Source organism: Lissotriton vulgaris, chromosome 7, assembly GCF_964263255.1.
Source record: "Lissotriton vulgaris chromosome 7, aLisVul1.2, whole genome shotgun sequence".
Classification (NCBI taxonomy): Eukaryota; Metazoa; Chordata; class Amphibia; order Caudata; family Salamandridae; genus Lissotriton; species Lissotriton vulgaris.
In genome coordinates this window covers 1,729,170,996-1,729,197,026 of record NC_141695.1, presented here as the reverse complement: position 1 = coordinate 1,729,197,026, position 26,031 = coordinate 1,729,170,996, and the positions used below count along the sequence as shown (strand labels likewise).

The 26,031-nt window shown below is 45.0% G+C and overlaps 1 protein-coding gene across 1 annotated transcript in view; it reads left to right on the top strand.

Moving 5' to 3' along the window:
- LOC147706476 (alpha-2-macroglobulin-like protein 1) overlaps positions 1-26,031 on the top strand; it is a 312,029-nt gene that overhangs the window by 18,994 nt on the left and 267,004 nt on the right. Inside the window, exons 3-5 of the mRNA XM_086929615.1 lie at positions 5,073-5,125; positions 14,126-14,146; positions 21,874-22,033. Of these exons, the coding sequence (XP_086785741.1) occupies positions 5,073-5,125; positions 14,126-14,146; positions 21,874-22,033 (234 nt within the window). The remainder of the gene's footprint in view (positions 1-5,072; positions 5,126-14,125; positions 14,147-21,873; positions 22,034-26,031) is intronic.

The window sequence follows — 26,031 nt, the reverse complement described above, 5'->3', positions numbered from 1 at the left end:
CAGAAAAATGGTGGACAGCTTATACAGGTCACAACTAAATGCTTACGCCACTACACTGATCTGTTGTTCAAACAAAAATCTTTGTCATTTCTGGTTCTTCTTCACCAGTAGAAAGGCTGTTTTACTGAAACATTTCATTGGTGCAAAAGAAATGTAGGGGATATGGGCAGGGGAGTAGCTTGGTCAGTAAGACTGGGGTGGTGTGAGCTTCAGATTTCCCAACAATCAGGCTGGCTTATAATTTTAAAATACATTATACGCCAAACAGGGTTCATGAGAGTGGCCTAAGGGGCAGTGAAAAGGGGGAGGAATGCAGAATTGTAAGAGTACTAAGAGGGAAAACACAATACTTTGTAACAACCAACATTTTTGAGGACTTTGAAAAGAGAGAGTGTTTTTGTCTGTATGTATGTAAACATTCCTGGTGAATTCTGACACAATTCTAAGCATACCCGATTGAAAACTCCTGTACCCAACTATTTATCAGAAAATACATTTATTAGGGAGGTGTAGCACTCCAATTTCCCCCCAGGAAGCTACACCCCTGGCTATTAGCGTGTACTACTTTAGCCCCTGTAGTGTCTTGTGAATACAAACAGCAGATCATTCTGGTCCCTGATGGACTTCGTAGGAGAATGATGTAGCCGTTTGGGTGTGTCTGGTGAATAAAGTTTATAACGCAGTGCGTGCAGTTAGAGGGTGCAGAATAAAGAACTGAACTACAGAGCTTCATGAACGGCATGGTCATTTTGCATGCTACCAGGCTGAGAAGGATGCTACAACTGGTGACGAGGTTGGGATACATGCCACTAAGAAACAAGACTGCTCTCCCTAGGAGTGTGCAGAGGTCACGCAAACTGCTTGTGCATGACATGTGTGCCTCTGTAAAAGTGAAGCAGGCCACAGTTGGCATATGTAGAGTCAAAGTGCCACTCCAGCCAGTGCCAGATTTTCGAAGAAAGCGAAGGCCTTATGGGGAGACACATTCACAGTCAGCCAGGAACCTGCTGGTAAGGCTAAAAGAAGAGGAACTGTGCATCAACGTACCACATATCAACCATATGTACAGATTGATATTGCTTAAGGCAGCAACAACCAAGCACTGAAGTCAGCTACTGCCAGGTGCAAAAGCGTGCCAAAAGCAGTTGCAAACAGGGGTAAAGAAATGCTATAGGAAGTGAAAACAAGGTACAATGACAAAGGTGAGAACAGTGATAACCAGATGCAAGAGACAAAACCGTCACCCTCCACCAAAGATGAAAAGGAGGCCATACGACATCACATCAGGTGAGGACGGCACTAATGTAGGCACGCAGGCAGTGCTTACAGGAGGTGCTAGCCCAAGTGGGCAGCAGAGGTTGCTGGAGCGGGCCACACTCTAAATGTCTGTAAGGTTACCACTTCGTGGAACAAATTCTTGCTGCTACCAACACCATTCAAAAGATAATAGCCCTCAAGGACATTATTACACAGCAATCCTAGTAGAAACAACTCTTACAGATGACTTTGAATATCAAAAGGTAAAAAATGTGAGAGAGGAATTTTTGTCAAGAAGGCATCACGTTACGAGGTATGAGAATTGTCATTCCTAAGAATCTGAGACAACAAGTCATTGAACTAGCACTTGAGGGTCATTGTGGCATTGTTGCCACTAAAACATCTCTCTGAGGTCAATGAGGAGATGTGTTTTAACTGATATGCCCGATTTGCTACCAATGAATTTGCTTGTTCCTAAAAATTTCAATAAAATTGATTATCAAAAAAAAGGAGTTCTCTGCGATTGAGTGCAGTTTCCTCGCCTGATGATTGAGTTGAAAGAGAATTAAAGGCCTATCATTTGTGGAGCTGCTGACCTCCCAAAACAACGCAGCATACACTAGTTATGTCTGATCTTTTTAACGTATGGCAGTGGATTGCAGTGATTTTCTTTAGACCTCTCAGCATTGAACGTCATCTCATGGTAGTCGTTGATGAGTGCTCACGATTTCCCCTTATGAAAGACCTATTATCAAGCACACATGACAAAGCCATTGGGACATTAAACGACATTTTGGCAACATGGGGTGTTCCCTTCATTCTTAAGTCTGACAATGGCCCACCTTTAAATAGCCAGACGTTTAAGGACTTTCCCACTAATATGAGAGTTAAACATCAGAAACGTACACCTCTCTGGCCACAAGCAAATGGCGTTGTCGAGAGATTCATGGGCACCCTAAAGAGAGTAGTTCAGCACGCTGTACTAGACGGTTGCTACCTCAAGTCAGATTTATGTTCTGCCCTTCGTGCTTACAGGTCAACGCCCCATTCCACAACAGGTGAAAGCCCTGCCACCTTCATATTTGAGAGAGCCATGGAAACAAAAATGCCACAATGGACAACTAAGAGGTAGACAGATGCTGACAAGATCCGTGCAACGGATTCCTTTCGCATGCCCATATGGAAGACCTTTGCTGACAAACACTGATGTGCTTGGGACACGGTCTTCAAGAGAGGAGACTAGGTTCTGGTCAAACAAAAACAGAAATGAAAGTCTGACTCTCTTTGATGCTGACCCACTGAGAGTTGTGATGAGCAAAGGACATATTGAGACCGCTCAACGTCCCTGAAAGTCCTTTGAGAGACTCATAACATTTGAAGCACCTGCCTTGATGTTCATCGGCTGCAGATGTTACAAGTGAGATGTGTCCACCTGAGAGTCTGGAAAGCCCAACTCATTACACCTGCCTCTGCATCAACCATACCCGAGGTAGGCCTCTCTCCTAGGCCTCATCAACATCACATAACAAAATCTGGAAGAGTGGTTTGAGCACCTCGATAGCTCATTGAGGAACTATAATGTATATATAATGTTTGAACTTTTTATTTAACAAAGGGAGAGATGTAGTGTCTTTATGAATATGAATATCCAGACCCTTCTGGTCCCTGATTGACTCTATATGAGAATTAGGTAATCAGTTGGGTGTGTCTGGGTGTGGTTCATAAAGTTTGTGATGCAGTGCGGACAGTTAACGGTTGCACTTTGAATATTAAAGAAGTGCACTACAAAACTCTGTGTGTGCCATGGTCATTCGCATGCTACAGGCCTGGGGAGGACGCTACAGCTGCTTGTGTAATAATGAATGGAACAAAAGACTTAACCCATTCCATGCTATAGAAGATTTTTGATCTCTGTAAAAATAACAGAACATTATGCTCGGGGTCAATGCAATGTTGACTTACTGCCTGATGTTTTGCGCCTTTTGGGTGGAGTTTGCACTTTATAAGACAGAAGACAAATAAATACATAAACATGATACCTGGGAACAATTAGAGGCATTGAATTGTGAACTTAACTCAACATATTTTTAGGTTACAAATCATGTTTTGACTATTGGCAGCTTTAACTTACACTGCTCATGGCATCACACAACACACATCACACAACACACACATACACATAGAGATACAGAAAATTTGATTTTAGCCAAGTTCCTTTCAGCCATTGAGTGATTCTGCTGGCTTTATGCATTGGCATAGTTTGTCCATCGGCACGAGTATCAGACGATGGCATTTTTCGAAAGCATCCACACTCTGATCCACAATGACAGTCCCCACACCCACCCACTTAATCAAGACACCAATGATCCTTTGTCAACAGCCGCGGCCGGCAGTGGGAGTACCTGCAGGGCGGTGACGTGGGGAGGGGGAGGGGCAGGGTGGGGGGTAGTAATGTATGGATTACGGAGTTTTACAGGTAAGTAAACATTTAAATAATTAAAACGAATTTCGTTGCGCGCACTGCATCGCATTTGGGGATGCAGTGCACTCAACGAAATTCTTTGTATTTATTTAAATGTTTACTTACCTGGGAAGCTCCGTAATCCATACATTACGACCCCCCACCCTGCCCCTCCCCCTCTCCACGTCACCGCCCTGCAGGTACTCCCACTCCCGGCCGCGGCTGTTTGTCAACTACACCCACTGCTACCAACGTTCCTAGACTCGCCACCTCTCATGCAAAATATTCAGATCACAGCCCAAACCCACCTACTGCCCAACTGCACCCCTTTACAGGGACTACTGTTCATCTTGCTATCTTTGTCAAGACTAAATATTCTAGATGCTCATGTGGAACATGACTCTTTATAAAGGCAAAAAAACATAAACAGAGAAACCTCCAAAGAGGGAACTATGGGCCCGATGTAGGTAATTTTGAAATTCCCAGTTCTTAATACAGAATTTTACCGATTCGGAATTAAGAAATCAGTGTTTCAGATGTAGGTAAGAATTCTGTATTTTTTACAGAATCCTTAATATTCCTTTTTTACCGAATCAGTAATTGATATTCGGTAATAAGGAATACCTACCCATTCATTATTGTGGACTTGGAGGCCCAAAGGATTGAATGTGAAGACATTCAGTATTACCGATTTGGTTTTACTAAATCGGTAATACCGGGAGGTATTTCAAGGGTGCCAGAGTGTCCAAAGGACATCCTGTTGCACCCCTGAAATGTGCATGTCTGCACAAGTGGCACACATGCATGCCCTAAGGGCATGGATATGTGCCACTTTGCACTTCTAAAAAAACAAGAAAGCGCTTTTTTAAAGGAATTCGGTAAGTACCACCAACTTGAGGTTGGTGGTAATTACCGATTCCTTAAGGCCCAAAAGCACTCTATGTGCTTTCTACATTGCATTTAAGGAATCGGTATTACCGATTCCTTAAATGCAAGGCCAATAAGGAATCTGTATTAAGGAATCGGTATTTACCGATTCCTTATTACCGATTCCTTCCCTACATCAGGAATGGCTAAATACCGGTCGGTAAAGGTGAAATTTACCGAATTTCACCGTTACCGACCGGTATTTGGCCACCTACATCGGGCCCTATATCTCAATTATTTAGTATTTTCCAGCATAGAAACCAAGGACTGAATGGGCACATGCATTAAGTGGGCCTTTTGAACATGGATGCTAGAGACCAGGTTTTCCTCAATGGTGCATTGTGCTGTAACCACCAACAGAGAAGGAGATTGCACATCTCTCCAAAGAGGTCTAACTCCTCTCTCTCCTTCTTTCTCCAAACTGCAGTGAACTTCCGGGTGGTGACGCTGAACGATGACTTCATTCCTCAGAATGACAAGGTGAGGCCCACGTGACTGCTTCCCAGATGTCTTTTGCTTCTTGAACTGATGAAGAAGAGTTTAAAGTGCTTGATTTTCTAGGGGGGTCTGGTGCTACTTAGATATACCTGATATTTCATAAAACATGACATTTCAACTGACATTACAGAACTTAACATGCACTTAGATGACATATCATGATATGCAGTGACAAAACATAACAGAGGCCATCCTAATATAGCCCATTTTAATATATCACATAATATACCACCAGAGCATAATATAAATATATTAAAAGTGCCATAATGTAAACCTATGGAAATCTCCCGCTTGACTGAGACAAACCACAGTGACCGCATGCCGTCTGTCCAATACTCAAAGGAAGACATTTGCCACAATATCTACACATGCCCTGCACTGAAGGCAGAGTGAAAGGAACTGTTGAAAGACCACATCCTCAGAAATGGAATTCACACCTGCCAACATGCAGTAAAAGTCTGTCTACAAGGAGAGGATTTAGTGCCCTGTGGAAAATTCTTGATCTTTTTGTCACTAGCAGAATGAAAACTGTCCAAACAAGGTCTGCAGTGACAAGACACAATTTGTATTGCTAATGTACTGATTACAAATTTGTTTATCTTTACCCATTTTTTATGTAATCTGTAAATGCCCTTCACTTAGTGCGTCTCGAAAACCACAGGTACAATTCTCATTGTTAGACATTTGCACTCCCCCTACATTTATCTGCGTACCGTAGCCCGCTAACACACTCAGCACTTTCATCCAACGAGCCTTCAAGATGGCGGATGCAACTGGCATTGGTTTCGTCCCTTGAGCGTACTTTATCTTCCCAACACCAGCACTGTATCCGGCCACATATATCAAGCACCTTAACTTAGCAAGCCTTTTTGATCAGGTTCTTAATATTTTTGATCTTTCGTTCGATTGCACACTGACCACTTAGTTAGAAATTTAAAACACTTGCTAATTCCAGTGGCGGCTGTTACGGAATGGGGTTGGCGGGTCGGGCGAGGTTTAAAAAAACAGAGAACACTTACCTTTGTAAGGCCGCCAACTCTCCTCCGTCGTCTATTGTCCACTTCTCTTCCAGAGTCAGGAAGTCACAATGACAGCAGCATCGTGATTGGCCTGAGCGTCGTGGTTCGACTCTCAAACACGCAGTGGGAGCCTGTGCACAGGCCCGGACTGGCCGTTGCGGGCACCGGGCAATCCCCCGGTGGGCCGCATGTTTTGGGGCCGGTTTTGGGCCCCCGGGGGTCCGTTTTTGTTACAGAGCCGTTTTTGCAGCAAAAACGGCCCTGTAAAAAAAACGGCCGAAAACCGGCCCTGGCACAGAGCGCTGTCGCGCCCCCCTTCCCCCCCTCCTCTCGGAGGGGGGTGGGGGGGCCGGCTGAGCACTTTGCCAGGGCCGGTTCTGGTTCCCAGTCCGGCCCTGCCAGTGCATGTTCTCCACCCAGTCTCTGCATTACAGCCCAGTGGACAACATGCTAAGTGTGTTTGACTGTTTGGCCAGCCTAACTTAAGTGCATATATTTCCTCCTCCCCTGCTGGCTGTGATGACAGCCAAAACTGCCCCAAAACCTGCTTCAGCACAGAAAAATAAAATTATAACATTGTGTTATCATTTTATATTTACTTCTTTGCACTTATGAAAAGCAGTGGGGCGACACTCCTCTGCCTTATTGGAGGAGCCGCCACTGGCTAATTCACTAAGCACTTTAATTTGCGAATCCCTAAGAGCACGGTCACATTGGCTTCCATGCCAATCTTATGTAGACATCTGGAAGTATCAATAGTACGCCGTCTCCTCTTCATGTTTTCACACCCTCCGCATGCTCCGCAAGATCTTCCGATGGATCCCGATCGAAACCAGGAAGACGGTCACCCAGGCCCTCGTCACCAGCCGGCTGGACTACCGAAACACCCTCTACGCCGGAACCACAGCCAAGCTACAGAAAAGACTACAAGGAATCCAGAATGCCTCCGCCCGACTCATCCTGGACAACTCCTTTGATGCAGCCACATCTCCGGCCACCTGAGGAACCTGCACTGGCTCCCCGTCAACAAGAGGATCACATTCAGGCTCCTCACCCACGCACACAAGTCTCTCCACAACCTGGGCCCCAAGTACCTCAACGACCGCCTGACCTTCCACACGCCCACCCGCCAGCTACAGTCCGCCAGCCTCGCCCTCGCCGCCGTACCACGCATCCGAAGAGCCACCGCCGGAGGCAGATCCTTCTCCTACCTGGCGGCCAAGACATGGAACTCCCTCCCCATCCACCTTCGGCTGACCCAGGACCACCTCGCCTTCAGGAGACAACTCAAGACCTGGCTGTTCGAGCAGTAGCGGCCCCCTTCCCCCAAGCGCCTTGAGACCCTTCCGGGTGAGTAGCGTGCTATAAAAGTGCTTTGATTGATTGATTGATTGATAGTAGGAAAAAGTTGCTGTAGACGAGGACAGGATTATTGGGACTAGACCTTTAACGTAGAGAGCCTTTAAGATCTTGACCACAACCTGCACTGACTATGTTTTCGATTGCACAAAGCCCACCTTAGCAGAGCCCTTGACAAATCAACTAAAGCACCAAACTCTTTAACCTGAAATATTAATTTCATCACTACATCCTGATGCAATAAAAGTAAGTAATAGTTATGCAGCAGCGGCCCGTGCAGGTAAGAGCGGTGGGTGGTGAGGCCGGGTGGGGGGTATTTCTATTGTAAGTTAACTCAGATTTCGACCTACACTAAAGGTTCTCCACTGAGCGTCCTGAGGCACAATGAGCCATAGGCCCTCTGGTGATAGGGCAGGCAACCTAAATGTAACATTGTCAAGGTCACTGAGGATGGGTTGCTTGACAAGTTCAATTCTCCCAGAACTACAACACCTTCTGTCCAAGAGATTCAGGTCCACAGTTCTATTATCAAGGTTCTGGTTGTTATGTACAGCAGTGGTAGAGAACCACTAGCATGAGTAACTGGAGTCAAATCCAGTACTTACTAAGATGTAGCAACACTTGTTAAAAAAAGCTGTTTCTCACTACACTATCAAGGACTTTCAGGCTGCTCTGGCTGGGCTGTCACAGAGCTGGAAACCAGGGAGCAGCGCTTCTGGGGGGGGAGGGCACAGAGAGTGGTGAAGATGAAAAGGCTGAGGTCAGGTATTTTTCTTTTTTTACATTTTGGACAGGGACAAGAGACTGTGGGACAGATGTATCAAGCGTTTTTTTGTCGCAAACGCTGCAAATTGCAAAATAGCAGCGTTTGCAACAAAAAAAAACGGGAAATGCGATGTATGAAAAAATCGCATCGCAAAATTAAGATTCCTTACTTTTGCGCTACCATTTAAGGAATCGCAAAAAGCGATTCCTTAAATGGTATGTAAGAAACAAGAAAGTTTTGCGAATTCACACTAAGAAATTGCAAATTACCACCAACTTGTAGTTGGTGGTAATTTGCGAATTCTTTTACAAATGCACTTTTTGCAATTTGTAAAGGTGGCATGTGACACTCATACATGCCCTTAGGGCATGTATGTGAGCCATATGCGCACACATGTCAATTTCAGGGGTGCAGCAGGGTGTCCTTAAGACACCCTTGCACCCATGAAATTATTCTCAATTTGCGATTAGCAAATTGCAAATCGCAAATTGTGAATAATTTCTCATTCCTTCCTATGGGCCTCCTGGCCCATAGAAATGAATGGGAAATTATTCCTTAATTGCGATTAGCAATTTTAAGAAATCGCAAAAAATTAGCGAATTTCTACATACATACCATTTTGCAATTCTCAAATAGCTATTCCTTAAAAATCGCTATTTGAGATTCGCAAAAGGGTATCTTGATACATCTGGCCCTGTGTCATTTATAGCCCCCCTCTTACTTCTCTGCCCCTGCTTATAAATCGAAAGCAGGGACAGTTGACTTTGGAGGCCATACAGAACACACATTTGTAGATGGGCAAAAAGTGCATTAAAGGGATGATTTTCACCCCGGGTTCTGAGTAACTTCATGGACAACTCGAGCCTGTGTGGTGCCTTCTCCTAATGTCAAGGACATGTGAACAGCTAAAGCGCCTGGGTCTTTTTTTCTTGAAAACACACAAAATCTGGGCTTTTTATGTTGTTAAAAAGACCACTCCAGGCATTAAACAATGCATCAGTTACAGAACTGTAGTTTTGTTTGTTACTAAGCACCAGAGGGACATCACGGGGGCAAGAGGAAGTGGGGTTATAGCCACTCGGGGTAAAATCCTGAGGGAAGAGGTGGGTCTTCAGCTGGTTCCGGAAGGATGGAAAGTTAGGCTCATTGCTGAGATGTGGAGGAAGAGAGGGATGTGCATTATAAGTCACCACAGCCCCATTGGACTGATTGGTGAAGGTGGAGAAGGTGTCATGGCAGCCAAACATTGGAGTGCCCCAGTTTTTACCTGACTGACAGGCGCGTAGCTTCCATTTGTGCAGCAGATGCACTGCACCTGGCCCCACCCCTGAGGGGCTTAATCAACACTGATTATTGCTGTATTTTACAATTCAAAGAGCAGCTAGGGGACCCATTTCATTTTTCGCAGTAGGGCCCACGACACATTGGCTACACTACTGCTGGCTGTATGGACTGTGCTACCTTTCCCTGCATGGTTTACCATCTGAGTAGTAACATGTGACTTCCACGCGGTGTGAGTCTCTCACCGCTGCTATTTAAGCAGTTGCGCCCTGCGTACATTTCAGGAATACACAAACGTTTTAGTGTTTATCCCAAAGCTCCAAGGTGAAATCTCGTGAGACCCCTCCCTGTTTCATGGCACCTACAGTCCCATTTAAAGTAGATGAAACAACACTGGATGAGCTCAAATGGTGCAAAGGTTTGATTACCCTGAGCTACTCTGTACACATTGGCAACCATGCTTCAGGTCTGTCCAACTCTCAGGATCATACAACTCTCCAATGCCACTGTTCTCAATGTCAAGACTTTGACATTCACTTTTGAACTTTTGTTGTGCCTGGTAATCCATATCTGCTACACAGTGGGCCCTTTTCTTCCTCCTACAAGTCATTCCTGTCTAAGAGCACTTACTCTCTGTAGCCTGGGCTGGTGCTGAGGCAAAACCTGATCCTTCTAAAGCGCTCTATGCCACACGAACAGGAGCTGTTTGTATATGGCACAAAGCTGAGAGCGTATTGCAGGCCCCCAACCCTGCAGGGGCTCCCAAAACATTCAATGGTGTCTCATTTAGGGGTGGGCGGAATTTGCGTAGTCGCCCGAAGCAAAACTCAGCGAAATGGTAAAAAATCTCCACGAGCACGCAAAAGTTCAGTGACACGCGGAATTGCTTGTTCCGCCCGTTCGCGATGCTTTTTTCCTGTTTGCGAGCGCTGTTTGCGTGCTCGGGGAGAAATATCTCGCGAACCCGCATTTTAAAGCGCAAACAAGCAACAAATTCTGCGAAGCCGCGTGTAAGAATGTCCGAGTGGTCGATACAATGAGTCACTGGTCATGCAGGATATCTGTTTGGAACATCTTTATTAGGGAACGTTTGTTTTTCTGGTTCAGGGTAAATCTCTTTCTAAATGTACAGGTAGTGAAAAGAAAACCAAGAACAAGAACAGGCGCTGTGTCAGACGCTTCCCGGGGTGGCTGGTCTGCTTTGTGGGGTACCGGCTTATCCTGGCGTTGATCTGTTCCCCATTGGCTCTCCCCGGAAGGAAAAAAAAGAAATGGGTCGGGATTAGTCACACTGTCCTTCTTCAAATGTTACGTGCTACCGTCACCATAGGCAGTAGGGATAGTAGGGAAGGGAGGGAGTGTGTAGGAAGGAGGCCGGCGTGAATCAACCACTTATTACCCCCACCGCCCCCACTGGAAGGCACCCATCAGTGGTACTTGCCTTGGGCCACGGCCCGTCCACAGGGCCGTGGCGTCCGGACACAGGGTGTGTTCTCCCTTCCTGGGACCGCCGGGCGTGAGCACCTTGTACAATCTTGGGGTGTACTCCCACGGGTTCTGGTCCGCATCTCCTCCGGGACTGCTGGGCTCCTCCAGACGCTGTTCCTCGCCGAGACTGTTGGGCTCCTCCAGGCGCTGCTCCTCGCCGGGACTGCTGGGCTCCTCCGGACGCTGCTCCTCTCCTGGACTGCATGGCTCCTCCGGTCGCTCCTCGTCTTTCTCCAGGCACAATGGAATTGCTTCCTGAAGACGCCGCCAGGACTCTGTCTGTGCCGTGTATTTATTGTCCTTCCTCGATTTCCCCGCCTGCATCATTCCGCGAACAACTAGACCGGCAGCTACTTCCAGGCAGTCATGGGTGTCTCCGCCTGACAGGCTCCACTTCCGGTCTTCTACCGCGGCGCACTCCCCGTCCTTACCACACTGCGGATGATGGAATTTTTGGCAATTTCGCGTTCTCCGCGGAACGCAAAATTACCCATATTCCGCAAGCGGAACAGAATTTACTGCCCAGGCCTAGTTGCATTCCACCCAAGGGCAATAAATGTGAGCTGCAGGAGACTCAGGGAACTCGTTTCACTTTCTGCAGGGGGAGCCCTATCATTTTAGGTTACGCCACTGGCGTTTGTCAGCAATACACCAGGAGATATTACTTGAAACCCATGTTTTGATGCTTTCATTGGGTACCAGGCCATCCTTACATTAATTTCTATAGCTTTCAAACAACAAGATGTCATTCATCACTAAACCAGTGTCTGCTGAGAGCTCAGAATTTAAGTTTGCAAGCCTAGTGAGAGGAGTCTCTGCCACCATTTACTACCATAAGCCCAACTGCCCACAAAGAATAGGATAATGGAATGTATACAAGACAAGCTTCCGCTCACGGACATATGCAATACGAAATGCTTATGTATGTAACATGACTCTATAGTGTCACGCAAGCACTGAAAAACAGTGTAAGCAAATAAAGACTCAATACATAATTACTATTAGCAAGTTGATACTACTGATTGATATGATTGCACTTAATGGAATAGATCATAACATGACAAACATAAAATACTAAAACTAATAGAACAAACATAGCATTATGTAACTAATGACACATCATAACTAAGGCTTCTGGTTTTCAGTTTTTACAGATCAATACAGACAGAAAACTATGTGTTTCCTGTCTGCATTTAATTTGAAAAGTGGAAAAATTCCTTTGGGCAGTTTTTCTTTATAGTATAGATGATGCAGTTGTGACATCAGCGATCAAATCACAGTGGTCCGTCCATTGTGCGGCCATCTTTTGTTTGCCAGGTATCATTTGCTACTCCAACCTTATTACCCAAGCTAGCCCTGAGAAACCAGTCTTTGCCATCATCACAGGTTAGTTACAAAAACAAACATTTATTTGGTAATCATTCATGGATACAGTTCATGGATCGGTCCCACCAATTCACACACACACACAGTCAAATTGTTGCATGAGGTAGGAACAGTTGAAGCAACATTTGAAAGAGACATGTCAGAGTTCTTTCTAGGTGAAGAAATAATGCAGCCTAAGCAAAAGTATTTCAATGCACTGAAATCTTCTTCTTTTAGTGAATCAACTCATTAATAAATATTTAAACCATAGGAAAGTAAATCAAACTTTTCATATTCAGTAATATTAGTTTTGACAGTAGTTATTTTATTAAAAATAAACAATCCATAATATAGGAAACTCATACAATTCGCAAAACGCAGCAACATATAAACTAATTCTAAAAATCATTAAAACAAATTTGTTTTCATTGATATATGTTCAATATGATATTAAGTATTTATACTGAAAGTTTCAAGCATGCAGCCCTCGTCAACATTGATTTGCACCAATGTTGAGTTTGTAATAACTCCCTGCAGTTGAAATCAATAAAAATGCTAAACTTCTCACTAGTCTTCATAACATCTGGCTATCAGTAGCATTTAGAATATTTTCATTTGACACTACGAGGTGGTTAGCTTTTGCTTTTTCCAGATATTTGTTATTTGCTTGGTGGAGGAGATCCAAGATAATCAAATCTGCTCTGGGGAATAGATTATGATCTCGATATTGTTTATATAAGTCTGAATTGACGCTGATGTATTGTAACTGTTTTTTTAATCTGACTATGCCCACATAAGAACACACTGACAGATGAATTATGACTGTTATCTGATTTGTTCATAATTAAGTTTGCTGCTAAAGGGTCTTGGGATCAAATGTTTTTTAACTAGTATTTTTAAATTGTTGTTTTATGAGAAGTTTTTATTATTTTAAACTGTATTCCTTTTTGCAATGATCAAGTGATTGATCTAATAAATATTCTTCTTCTGATCTGGCTATCAGTATTATTTGATTAATCCTACTGTTTCTATCTAATCAAGCATGCTTTTACGGTGCTGATACGTTTTCTCTGTTTCTGTGTGTTTTCTGCCAATGTGTGTAAGGTACATGTTATTATTTCAGTGTACAATCTAGTATAAATCCAGTATAAACAATTATAAAGAATTATCAATATCCACGCTGTTACGCTCTCTTCCATGAATTCCAGGCAACAGCTGAGCAGATATTCAGCGTGGAGAGTTTAAAAGATGTATAATGTAGGATGATATTTCCTTAAACAGAGACATATGTTAACATATATTTGCAGTATAGCACTAATATGTACCTGCGTGTGTAGTGTTGCGTTATACATGGATGTTTAATTTGCTAAAACGTGACAGGTATCCATGTATGAGTGCTCATCCAAGAGTTAAATAAACATGGAAAGGTAACATTTTAAGGCTATATATATTCTTCAAACACAAAATAAATATGGATAACATGTGACTTGAAAAACATAATAAGCAGCATTAAATAGCATGAGGTGATAGCACAACACATTGGATAAGAGAAGAGAGAAGAACATTGAAATGTAAAGATATAAATGAGGTGAGGAGGATGGCTTCCAGGTTGGGTAGATTTAAGGGCAGTGAGGTTTGTGGGTAGAGGGTCTATATTCTTGGGTCTGCTTCTTGCATTCACTCCTGCTCTCTGTCCCCTTGCAGTATGAAGCGATCCTGGTGCAGGTATGTGGCTGTATGTTCTCTCCACCCAGGTAAGATCTTCTCTTTCCCTGTTCTGAGCAGGGCCTCTCTCCTTGTGCTGTCTGGTTTCCAAGTGAACACAGTCAGATCCTCTTCCCTTTCCAGTCTGTGGGCATCAATGTGCCAGCATGTTCACCTTCCCAAGTCGTTAGGCTGCAGGCAAGTGTCCTAAAATGACTCCTCTTATTCTTTGTCACTTTGTCGCCATGTCCAAGTCTCTCTGTGATCAACAACATCTGGAGAACAGACTGACAGATGTCACAGGAACCCAGAAATTACCAAAGTACCTCTGATTCAATGGAAGGACCACATGACTGGGCCACATTCCAAGATAATGAGACTATTCGAATGCACCAATGACAGATTTACTTACAAAAGGCTTCAAGTTATTAAAGTGAATCCAAGAAGAGAGTGTTATTCCATTAGTCCCAAAACACCCCAGACAGTCAGGCAGGCAGGATGTTTGGTCGCAGTGTGGCAGGAGTTGACTCTCACCCATTCTCCTGCAGTCTGTGCTGTACTGCTCAGGATGCGTGATCATACACCCTGCCTAACCCAGGGGATGTAGGTGTGCTTGGGTTCTGCATCTAGGAGCTTCCGTGCAAGGTGACGTGAGGTTACAATGGGCTGTACCTTAGCTGTGCCCTTTGGCTGTCGGTTCTGAGTCAGATTACTGTTTCCTTTGCCTCCAGAGTGATATATTTTGTCACAGATGTGTCTTATGTGAGGATTAAAGTGTGGGTTTGCTTTGCTCAGGGTTGTTCTTCAGCCAGTCTGTGCAGGTTGGTGCCTGTGGCAGCATCTGGGACCTCTGTGGCGGGTGTGCCTGAAAGCTCGGTGTGCGACAAGTCGACGTAGTGTGGAGAAGTAGGGAGCAAAGACGTAGGGAGAAGACCTCTAGAAGTGACTTCCTTGCATGAAGATCCCAGGGCAGCTCTGGCCTCAAGGCACTTCCTGGGGCCCATCTTGGTGAGCCCGAGAGGGGCCCTGGCTCCTGGGTTCATGCCCTTGTACCAAAGATGAGGTGAGATGTTGGCCTTGTGGTTACACCGCTGCGGGTGAACCGTCGGTATTCCATCTGAGTGACAGTGAAAGAAGCAGATGCTGGTCACAACTAAAGATGGCAGAAGGTGTCCAGATGCAGGAAGGGACGAATGTGGTGCCTGGGTGCTCCCAAGGGGTCAGAGTGCTACACACCACAGCCAGTGACAGATGGAGTCTTGCACTGGCTCCAGTGATGTCTGCTCTCCAGTAGGGTATCCCCAAGTGTAGAGGGTTGAAGCCAGGGGCAGACACCTTCAGGAGAGAGCCGCCTGACCCTCCTGGAATGATGCACTGAAAGAGAAGAGCTAAAGGCCCTTCCTTCTACAGAAGAAACAACACTAAGGAAGTTTCCAAACAGTTTCACTCCTCGGATGAATAATGGATGACTGCCATAGTTTTACTGAGATGGTTTTTTAAAGTTCAATATAAATGCAACAGTCACAGGATTTAATGATAAATCTTAAGTTATGAAACAATATGGTGACTTTACACGGCTCCTTGACACGTTAACCTGAAAGAAACTATACAACTTTCATAACGCTAAATCACAGATTACTACATCTTGATACATTACTGGCTTTGTAAATGATGTTAGTCACACATCCTGACATTTATGCCGGGCCAAACAGACATTCATCCTTCAGAGTCTCCGTAAGGTCCACAAATCCAGTTTGGTATGAAAGCCACAGCTGAGGTACCAAAGACTGTTATAAAGAAGGCACCGGAAGAAATTGTTTAGGAAAAGACAGATTTATGAAAACTAGATATATGTACACAGCTGAAGTTCTGAATACATAGAATGCTCATCACCCAACTTGTTGGATTGCTAGTGAGTCTTATTGAGCTATTATGTGAAATCCTTTACTTGCAAGGCGCATATATATCTAGGGCCCGATTCACAGAACTAAATTAAGAGGAAATCCTGAACTTACTACTATTGGTATTCACAGAAGTTAGGATTTTGTCTTAAGTTTGTCTTAAAACAGACTTAAGACAGACTTAAGTTAGAATTTTGTCTTAAGTCTGTCTTAAGTTTGTCTTAAGAAAGACTTAAGACAAAATCCTAACTTCTGTGAATACCAAAAGTAGTAAGTTTAGGATTTTGTCTTAAGTTAATTCTGTGAATCGGGCCCCTTGTTCAAGTAGCGCTTAGGAGACAAAATGGAGACACTATAAATTATATCTACATGTTCAACCTCCTACGAATTATTTAAAAGTGGACTTATGTGCATACTTCAGCATAACATACTTTCTACTGGAACTCAGTTTCACTTAAGCAACTGACGGACATAATTCAGCAGGGGGGTGGGGTGGGGGGTGCTTAGCTTTGAGTCTCTGAGAGAGAGAGGCCTCCCTCCTGGGTGACACGTACATTGGCACTGATTCTTATGAGTAGTGCATCGATGTAGGTAGATAGCACTATATTTCCGCTGCTATCTACTACACATTTTTATATGCTGCCTGGTTACATTTCTAGATCTATCTATTGTACAATTACAGTATGTTGTGTGCAATTTCCATGCGACTGAGTGTAAGCAACCACAGATTGCAAATGAAGCGCCGAGTGATGTCGGGAAAGGTAAAGTTACAAAAAATTTTTAATTCAATTTCTAAAAGCGTATTTCAACTGGGGATGCGGGTTCCGTGTATTAATAATCCTGTATATACACGGAATGACGGCATGCTGGTCTTAGAGTAAAACACTCACCTTGTGTGTTTCTGTACGTGGGGACGCCCTTGTCCTTTTTTAGATCTACTATCCCCCCAGTCCCCTATCAGCCTGTGTGGGGTCCTCCTGTAATTTCAGTTAGTAAGGTACCACCATTTTTTGTAAATAAATCAGTGCCGCATTTATGAACAGTGACGCATCGCTGTGAGCAAACAGCGATGCGCCACTTTTCATTGCGCCCTCCTGGCAACACCAATGATGCGTCATATTTACAGTATGACGCATCATGTCGCAAGGAATTACAGATACGTCAGTACTACTACTACTACTAATAATAATAATAATAACAATAATACAAATGCTACTACTTATACCACTACTACTACTAGTATTAATACTTATACTGCTAATAATAACACGCGTTCGACACGGTGGATCATGACATCCTGCTCCACCGTGTTGGCCAGGCAGGCATCCAGGGCGTTGCTTTTGAGTGGGTAAGGTCCTTTCTCACGGGGAGAACGCAGGCGGTCCGTCTGGGCCCCTACACTGCTAAAAAAACTCTCACTTCCTGTGGTGTTCCCCAAGGCTCTTCCCTTTCCCCGCTCCTCTTTAATCTTTACCTCCGACCACTTATTCAATCACTTCTGAAATGGGACATCGTCACTTATAACTATGCTGACGATCTCCAGATCATCTTCCCCCTCAACTCACCAAATGCCATCAAAACTTTTCATGGAGCCATGACTCATATCCAACTCTGGATGAACCAGAACCAATTGAAGCTGAACCCCGGTAAAACTGAGCTCCTACTACCTGGACTCAGTTCCACCTACTGGGGTCCACAGTTCTGGCCTCCAGAGTTCGGCTCCCCCCCGTCCCTGCAAAAACAGTAAAAAGTCTAGGTGTCATCATTGACACCGAGCTTTCTCTCAGGGCTCAGGTGGGAGCGGTGGTTTCCTCCTGTATGTTTCAACTTCGGAGGATCCGCAAAATCCGCCATTTCCTTCCCCCGGCAGCACTCACCCAAACTGTTATCTCGCTGGTACTTTCCCGTCTGGATTTTTCCAACGCCATCTATCACGGTCTACCACAATACCTGACTCAACGCCTCCAAATCGTCCAGAACCAGGCTGCCCGCTTGATCCATGGAACACCCAGATGGCAATCAGCTAAACCTTTGCTTGTGAATTTGCACTGGCTCCCGGTCGAGCGAAGGGCTGCCTTCAAGGTGGCTTGTCTTACCTTTAAGGCACTTCACTGCCCTTCCCCTGCTTTCCTGAAATCTACCATCCACCCTTACTGTCCTACACGCCATCTCCGATCCGCCCACCTTGACTTGTTGATCATCCCCAGGGGCAAAACTAAGAGATTCGGCGGACGCCGGTTCTCCCAGTTGGCCCCTGGACTCTGGAACACCCTCCCTCTATCTATCAAATCCTGCTCTTCTTTTCTCAACTTCAGGAAAATGCTAAAAACTTATTTTTTCCCTACCCCCACGTAGATTCTGTTACCTCTACCTCCTCCTCACTCTGTTCTGTCTACCAGCGCCAGGAAGCTTCGGTGTCAGTGCGCTTTACAAGCTACACTTAACATAACATAACAATAACAATACTACTTCTTCTACTACTACTAGTGCTATTACTACTAGTAATGCTAATGACAGCAATACTACTACTACTAATAATGATAACACATGCTTATTCCACTAACACTAAGGATAACGATAGCACCACCAATATTACTACTACTAGTACTACTAATAATAATAATAACAACATAAACAAAAATGACGCATTGCTGGAGTGTGTCAGCAATGGGTCATTACACATGGGCAAGTCCCATGTGAAATGTGCCTGCGTCAGTCTTACGCCTATCATGAGGCATGAGGAATCTTATAGATTTCACTGCATCACTTCTATGACTCTTCCTTGCATCAGAACGCCCCCCTCCATACATTATACCTGGCCCAGGTAAAATGTGGCGCAGGGGTTTACAAAGTGACGCATCTACCTAGATGCGTCACTTTGTAAATATGGTGCAACAAGGCACATTTTGTACGGCACTGGTGCGTCACAAAAATTGACGCACCAGCAGGGTAAAAGTGACGCAAGGGCCCATAAATAAGGCCCATCGTTTTTAATGCAGAGTGGAAATACGTTTGTAGGAACTGGAGGTCACATATCTCACATGCTAGAGAGTCGCCTCGGATTGGCTACCTCCTCTGTCATTCAGGTAATGTTTCTGTTGCAGCTGGCGCCTGCCACTGTGCATGGTGGTACAGGAAGCACTATGCAACAGATCCAAGACATCTCTCTATTATTGCACTCCTGCAGTCTGGACCTGGGGAGAAGCACACAGAGAAACGGTAGGTAGGAGGAGAAAACAGCAACACCGGCCAACTGTGTGTGTTTGCAACATTGCCAGAACACAAAACGCAATTGGAAAAAAGTGTGTGCCAAATGTACTGAAATAGGCAAAAGCGAAATGAGACCTGCAACAGGGCCAGACGCCATGTGAGGGAACAACAGACCAAAGAGCTAGACAAATGCCATGATTTACCAATCAAAAGTAAGAAATTTTGAAAGGCATCTGAAAGAACTAATGAGAAGCAATGGGCCGGCTTGAAGCCAATATACTGAATACACCGTGTCTCGAAGACAGCGTGTCCACGCTGCCTAGGCTCGACCTAAAAAGAGTGTTGTTTTGGGATTGAGGAATTATTTGAAATATTTTGTGTCAGAAATGGGAGAGAGAACGTTATCAAAGGTTATTATTATTTTTCATTTAAGATTTTACAAACCATATGACTGTTCAGTTCATATGGCATTCTTCAAGGTTTGAATATGGGAAAAAAAGGACCCCCTGATAAGGATGAAATTACTGGGTCAGGGCAATTAATTTATGGAAAATAAAGCACCCAGGCAACACATAAACACTGTCAAAGTTTCAGGCAACAAATAAATGATAAGTAATAAGTAATAAGGCACTAAGTTTAGCACAGAAATTTCAATTTAATAAATTGTATAAAAATGTCATGAAAAAATTCATTGACATACTGATTAAAAAGACAATAAAAAAGGTTTCTTTCAGTTGATATATAACAGATACATATTATTTGTTTATATAATTGAATGATAAAATGGAGAGATGGTTCCGTCAAGGTTTGACCCTGTGGTCACCACCCTTTAATGCATAGATGTTCCTGTTAGCACAGGTAATTGAGAACCAAGATCAAGAGTTCCAGATGTAAGTGGATAACTTAATATGTATGTTCCTCTGGCAAAAGGCTGATCAGCAACAAATCAGGCATTCCTGAATGCCTTACCACAGTATTTTGTGTGACTTAGTCTAGATGGAGCTAAAACAGAAACCATGTCAACAGGAGGCATGAAGGATGGTGACGGTCCCTTCAATTTCCCCCAATCACTGGGTCCAGCACCAGACCTGAATAAACATAAAACCTTTAGGACATCAAAGTTCACCGCATACATCTGGAGAGCACCCTTTCTGTCCTGAGGATGTCGTCCACAAAAGCATCAGAGCATAAGGAGACACTGGGCCTGTTAGGCACACATTGTATTGGACCCTTATGTACAAAAAACCTGGTTGTGAGATTCTGAAATCTGCACTTTCAGAAACAAAAAGTAAATTGTCCTGTGCGCCATGGTTGGCTGGGGGCATGGGGTATAGTTAGGCCATTCTGCCACAGGCAGTGCTAAGTGTCACGAATAGTGATGCATACTCGTTCTTGTTATTGAAAAAGTTTCAAATTATAATTACTGAAAAAAACATACCTCGTTTGGAGCCAAAGCATCACTTAGAGCTAATCGGAGCCGGGTGATGGTCGATTGGACCAGGGTGGGTTCTAAAACAAGCTGTGAGACAGAGCCTAAGTCTTCCAAAATGGAAATGCATCAAACCAGCCATAGAAACCCTAAAAAGCTTGAAGCTGAGTCCAGGAATCACATTCAAGATCCTTTGCGCCATTGCTCGAGGCCTGCTGGAGTAAATGGTCCACGCTACCTCTAACCGTAGGCGCCTCACCTCACCGTAACCAGAGACCTCAAAAAAGTCAAAATGGGGTTGAGTTTAACAGAAGATACTCGGTGACACTCGCTTGCAGCCAGCCATTGAAAGCAGAAACCAAACTTCTTCAGTTCAGGAAATCACAAAATGTTTAGTGATAAATTAGAATAGCCAGAAATATTTTTTTTTGTGTAACCCAATAAACTACAGATACACCACTTCTCACCACCCACCTGGTGATATAGAGTCAAAATATCACACAATGGAAATAATAAAACAGACGTGAAGGGGGTGGGTAACCAAAGATTCTGTTCACGATGAAAGTGAGGACTCTACTTATGATGGATTAAAAACCAACCAGGTAATTGAAGAAACGTCACATAGTCCATCGTTCAGCAACAGCAGCTGAAGAAGGCCAAGGTGAAGATCCACCTCAAACCTGGTCTGGACTCTTACTGCTGCTTTATCAACCTCTCTTTCAATCCCCAATACATTCAACTCAACTCATGGAAAGTAGCAATTTAAGAGAATGCACTTTAGTTTCCGAAGGGCCTTAGATAGGTTCATAAAACAACTCAGGGTGAACACACAGTATAGGAATAGATTTCGGGGTCTGACTTAGACTTTTGCAGGTGGATTACTCTATTAAAACCATGATGTATATCCTGTCTGCCTTATTACAAATGCCATAGGAAATGATGCTCCCTCTTCTCAGCCTCTGACTTGTGCAGTTCTTTCTGACTGGACCATCTGTGTTCCCTAGATGCTTTCTCGTTGACACTCTATACTGCTTGGATGATAAAGTCATTTTCATGGTGCACTGGATGGTGGTGAATGTGGTCTTCTAGCGCTGGCCTAAATGTGGTACACACGTTCCATGTAATTTACTTGGTGAGAGTATGTATGACACACGTGCTACATAGGCCTCCTGGAATGAATCTCATGCATCATTTCCCATCTCCCCCAGGATCCCAGAGGAAACAAGATCGTGCAGTGGGTGAACGTGTCCCCCCATAAAGGCATCACCGATCTCTCCTTCCCCTTGTCCTTGGAAGCAGCTCTGGGCACTTACAGCATCGATGTTGGACCTGGTATGACCAGCTCTACCTTCACGGTGGAAGAATATGGTAAGTAATGGGCGCGTGTGATATGACTGAAACGGGGCAAGTGCCTGAGTGGGCATGTGCAGATGTGAAATACACAGTAAAACCAACTGTGTTACAATCCTCTGGATGCCGACACAGCCTTTTATTGTCAAGTGTAGTAGACTCCAGGTACTTGTGATCTATGCTCCAGTGGGCCATGTTATATTATGTTATTTTTCTATTAGTCTGGGAAAGGCTACTGGTCAAAACGGCTTGGCTTTGGGAGGTCTCTCCTTACCTAACTGTTGGAATAAAAGTTGGTAGTGCACTGTCCACTGCGTCATTGCCGCAAGTTCAAATTGACCCTCATTATACCCCAATGGGCCAGCTAAGAATGAGTGTATTTCTGTGCTTGTCAACTTCTGCATATGTTAAATCTAAGAGTCATCCTCAGTGAGTGACAGACGGCAGGAGGTAAGCCGCTCCATAATGAGCAAGAAACAAGAAAGAATTTAGGCTCCAATCAGTAAGGCTGAGCCCTATTCAAACAAGAAACAACAGGATGCCAATACTGATACACAATTTTCACATTTATACAGGTGCATTGAATTGAAACAATATCACCATAAAACCCCGGTTTCCGTACGATTGAAGCAAAATGTATTCAAAAACATTACATATAAGAATCAGATGAAGATAATTTAATCCATCTAAAAAAAATTGACAAACACCCAACTACCTTCTTCCCAAACCACAAATATCATCTTCGTTGCAATCTCAGAACCACAACAGATTTTCTTCCATACCCAATCATTCCTCCCATCTCTCCCATTCTTGTCAATCATCCACTAGTTACACTCAGCACACATTCCAGCAAATACACACCCTGCCCATCTATCAATATTTCACCCAACAAAGATTGATAGCAGACAACAACAAGCCAAACAGGAAAATTTTGCAAATTATAAGAATTTCAATTTTTGATAACAATGTGTTCACTTAATTGGCTAGAAAAAGGTCAACGCATTTCAAACCCCTCCAGATCCGGGGTTCTCCTCAGGACCAGAAAGCTTCTTTAATGCCGCGAGATCAGCCGATCCCTGCTTCACTGTTTTCAACAGTCTACAAAATAAACATTTATTGCGGCAGCCGGTCAAAGGCCGAGAGCCGTTGTATCACAAGTATGTTGTAATGAATTTTCAGGCATCTTTGAGGGGTTCGAAACGCGTCAACCTTTTTCTAGCTAATGAAGTGTACAAATCGTTATCAAAAATTTTAATTCTTATCATTTGCGCATTTTTTCCTGTTTGGCTTGTTGTTGTCTATTTGTTATCAATCTTTGTTGGGTGAAATATTGATAGACGGACAGGATGTGTGTTTGCTGGAATGTGTGCTGAGTGTAACTAGTGGATGATTGATGAGAATGGAAGAGATGGGAGGAATGATTGGGTATGGAAGATAATCTGTTGTGGTTCTAAGAATGCAATGAAGATGATATTTGTGGTTTGGGCAGAAGGTAGTTGGGTGTTTGCCATAATGAACAAAGCAGGCAGTGCTTCAGGGCGTGGAGTTCACAGCCAGTGCTTCAAAGTGTGGGGTCCATAGTCAGTGATTGAGACAGTTCTTCAAGGTGCGAGCGAGACAGGCTTCCAGATGTGAGATTCACAGCCAGGAAGAGAGCCAGTGACCCTTTAATCCAATGAGACGCAGAGAATCTTTTTCAAGGTATGATTCTCACACCTGATTATTGAGGCTCGGTTCCCATCTTCTGCCTCAATCCTCTCCACGCGAAATGCTTAAATTGCTGCCCTCGACATGGCAGGGCTTTTTTTTTTGCAGAGTTTTATATAGCACAAACTAGACCCAAACCGAATCGGGTATAGAGCCTTTACATAGCACCAGTTACGTTACATGAGGACACACATTCATTTTAGGCACAGGGATGTAGTGAGCGCGCTTGCACGGCACGTCACGTGGCTACGTGACGTGCGTTGACGTAGAGGCGCGGCAGGCGTAGCGCGGCATTGAGAGCGCGAGCAGGCTGGGCGCAGGACATGCTTTGCGCTCCTTGTGCGTATGTACTTGAATAAAGAAGTTGGCACCGTCATCCGACTCCGAGAGTTATTGGGGGAAGAAAGAGTATCATTACAGTGGCGACGAGGGTGGGATACTGACCCACGACCCCCACCACGCAGACTACGAGAAGCACGGCGGAACGGAGTGGTGGCGCAGGAGAAACGAGGAAGGCCCGAGGGTACGCACAGCGACCCCATCCTCATAGGGCACGGCAAGGAGCGCAACGCAACCATCAGCAAGGAGAACAGAGCACCGAGAGCACAAATAGCGACGGTCGAAGAACCCTGAACAACCAAGGTAGGAAGCCAGTCACGGTCACGGCCCACCGAGATACGCACTGGCTACTCCACCCGAACAGGAAAGGGCTGAAAGGAACAGCCCTCCACCCTTGCTCAAGAAGGAAGAGCGAAACGGTGCACCAGGTAGTCCGAGAAGCCTGGAAGGTACGCTACCCGCAGCCCGGGCGGAGAAGATGAATGCCCAAGCGGGCTACGCGATAGCGCCAGTCCAGTTCCTTCCCCGACCAGGAGAACCGCTCATGAAATGGGAGGACTGGAAGGAATACATAGACAATTTCATAGAAGTGATGGAAGACGAGAGTGAGGAGAAGTTCAAGCCGCCGAGAAAGAAACGAATCCTGCTGCTGAATCTGGGCCCTGAAGGTCTAAGGATCTACAAAAGCTTGGTGCCGAAGAAGAGAGAAACTGAGGATGACGATGTATATGCCCATGCGCTGGAAGACCTAGAAGAACACTTCAAACCCTCCGTGTGCGTCTCAGTAGACAGGTTTAACTTCCAGCAAAGGAAGCAACTACCCGGGGAAACGGTGGAAGAGTATGTGGCGGCGTTGAAGAAACTGGCGGTATCGTGCAAATATGCCAACTGGGAAACTGAATTCATAAAAGACCAAGTGGTGATGCACACCACGTGCACGAGCGTGCAGGACAAGCTATGGGCCGCAGGGGACACCTCTCTCAAGGACGTGTTAGTGATAGTGAAAAGGGCTGAACTGGCACGAAGATGTGCCGCGGCTACGAAGAAGGAGATCGTGCCCGGCGGGACGGTGAACAAAGTAGACGAGGAAGAACACCACAAGGATAATCAGGCACGGAAACAGCCAGAAAAGGGTCCCGACAAATGGCGGAACAGCCCAGGCAACCCTGGCAAACAGGCCGGAAATAACAAACGGCCTTGCTACAGATGCGGCAGTTGGACGCACGAGGCGCACGACCGGAAGTGCCCTGCGCTTCGCGCCAAATGCACGTTCTGCGGAATAATCGGCCATTTTGAAAAGGCGTGCAGGAAGAAGGCAGCCAAGAACGCAGTGAAGTACGTGGCCCAAGCATCGGAGGAGCCAGAAGAAGCAGCAGAGGAAGAGGTGATCACAGTCCTCTGCGTCTACGACGAAATATTAAGCATAAACGACCGAGGCCGTGGCACCGGCGGAGGAAGAACGATGAAACCCGTCATGGAAATGAAGATCGGAGGCGTCGAAGTCCAGGTGGTGGCAGACACAGGGTCACCTTACACCATCATCCCCCGGAGCGTGTGGGAAGAGAAGTTCGCTCCGCGACTGGGCCCCGAGCTGGACAAGCTGTACATACGTCCCGTTACCTACAACGGTGATCGAATCCCCATGGCCGGGTGCAGGAGATTGAATTTCGAGTTCAGGGGCAGAGAGGCCAGGTGCAAACTATATGTCTCCGAGAAAGGTCCCTCCGTCCTAGGGTGGCTCGACCAAGGAGACCTGGGCATCAAGCTGGACCCAGGAGGCAAGGAACAGATATTATTGACGGAGCCGGAGGAGGCGCTGGACACGAATAAATGGAGGAAGAAGTTCCCAACGGTCTTCGGAGGCTCAGTGGGCAAACTCGACAGATTTGCACACAAGATCGTACTCAAAAAAGGAGCTGTACCGGTGGCACACAAGGTGAGGAACATCCCGCTAGCAGTGAGGGACGACG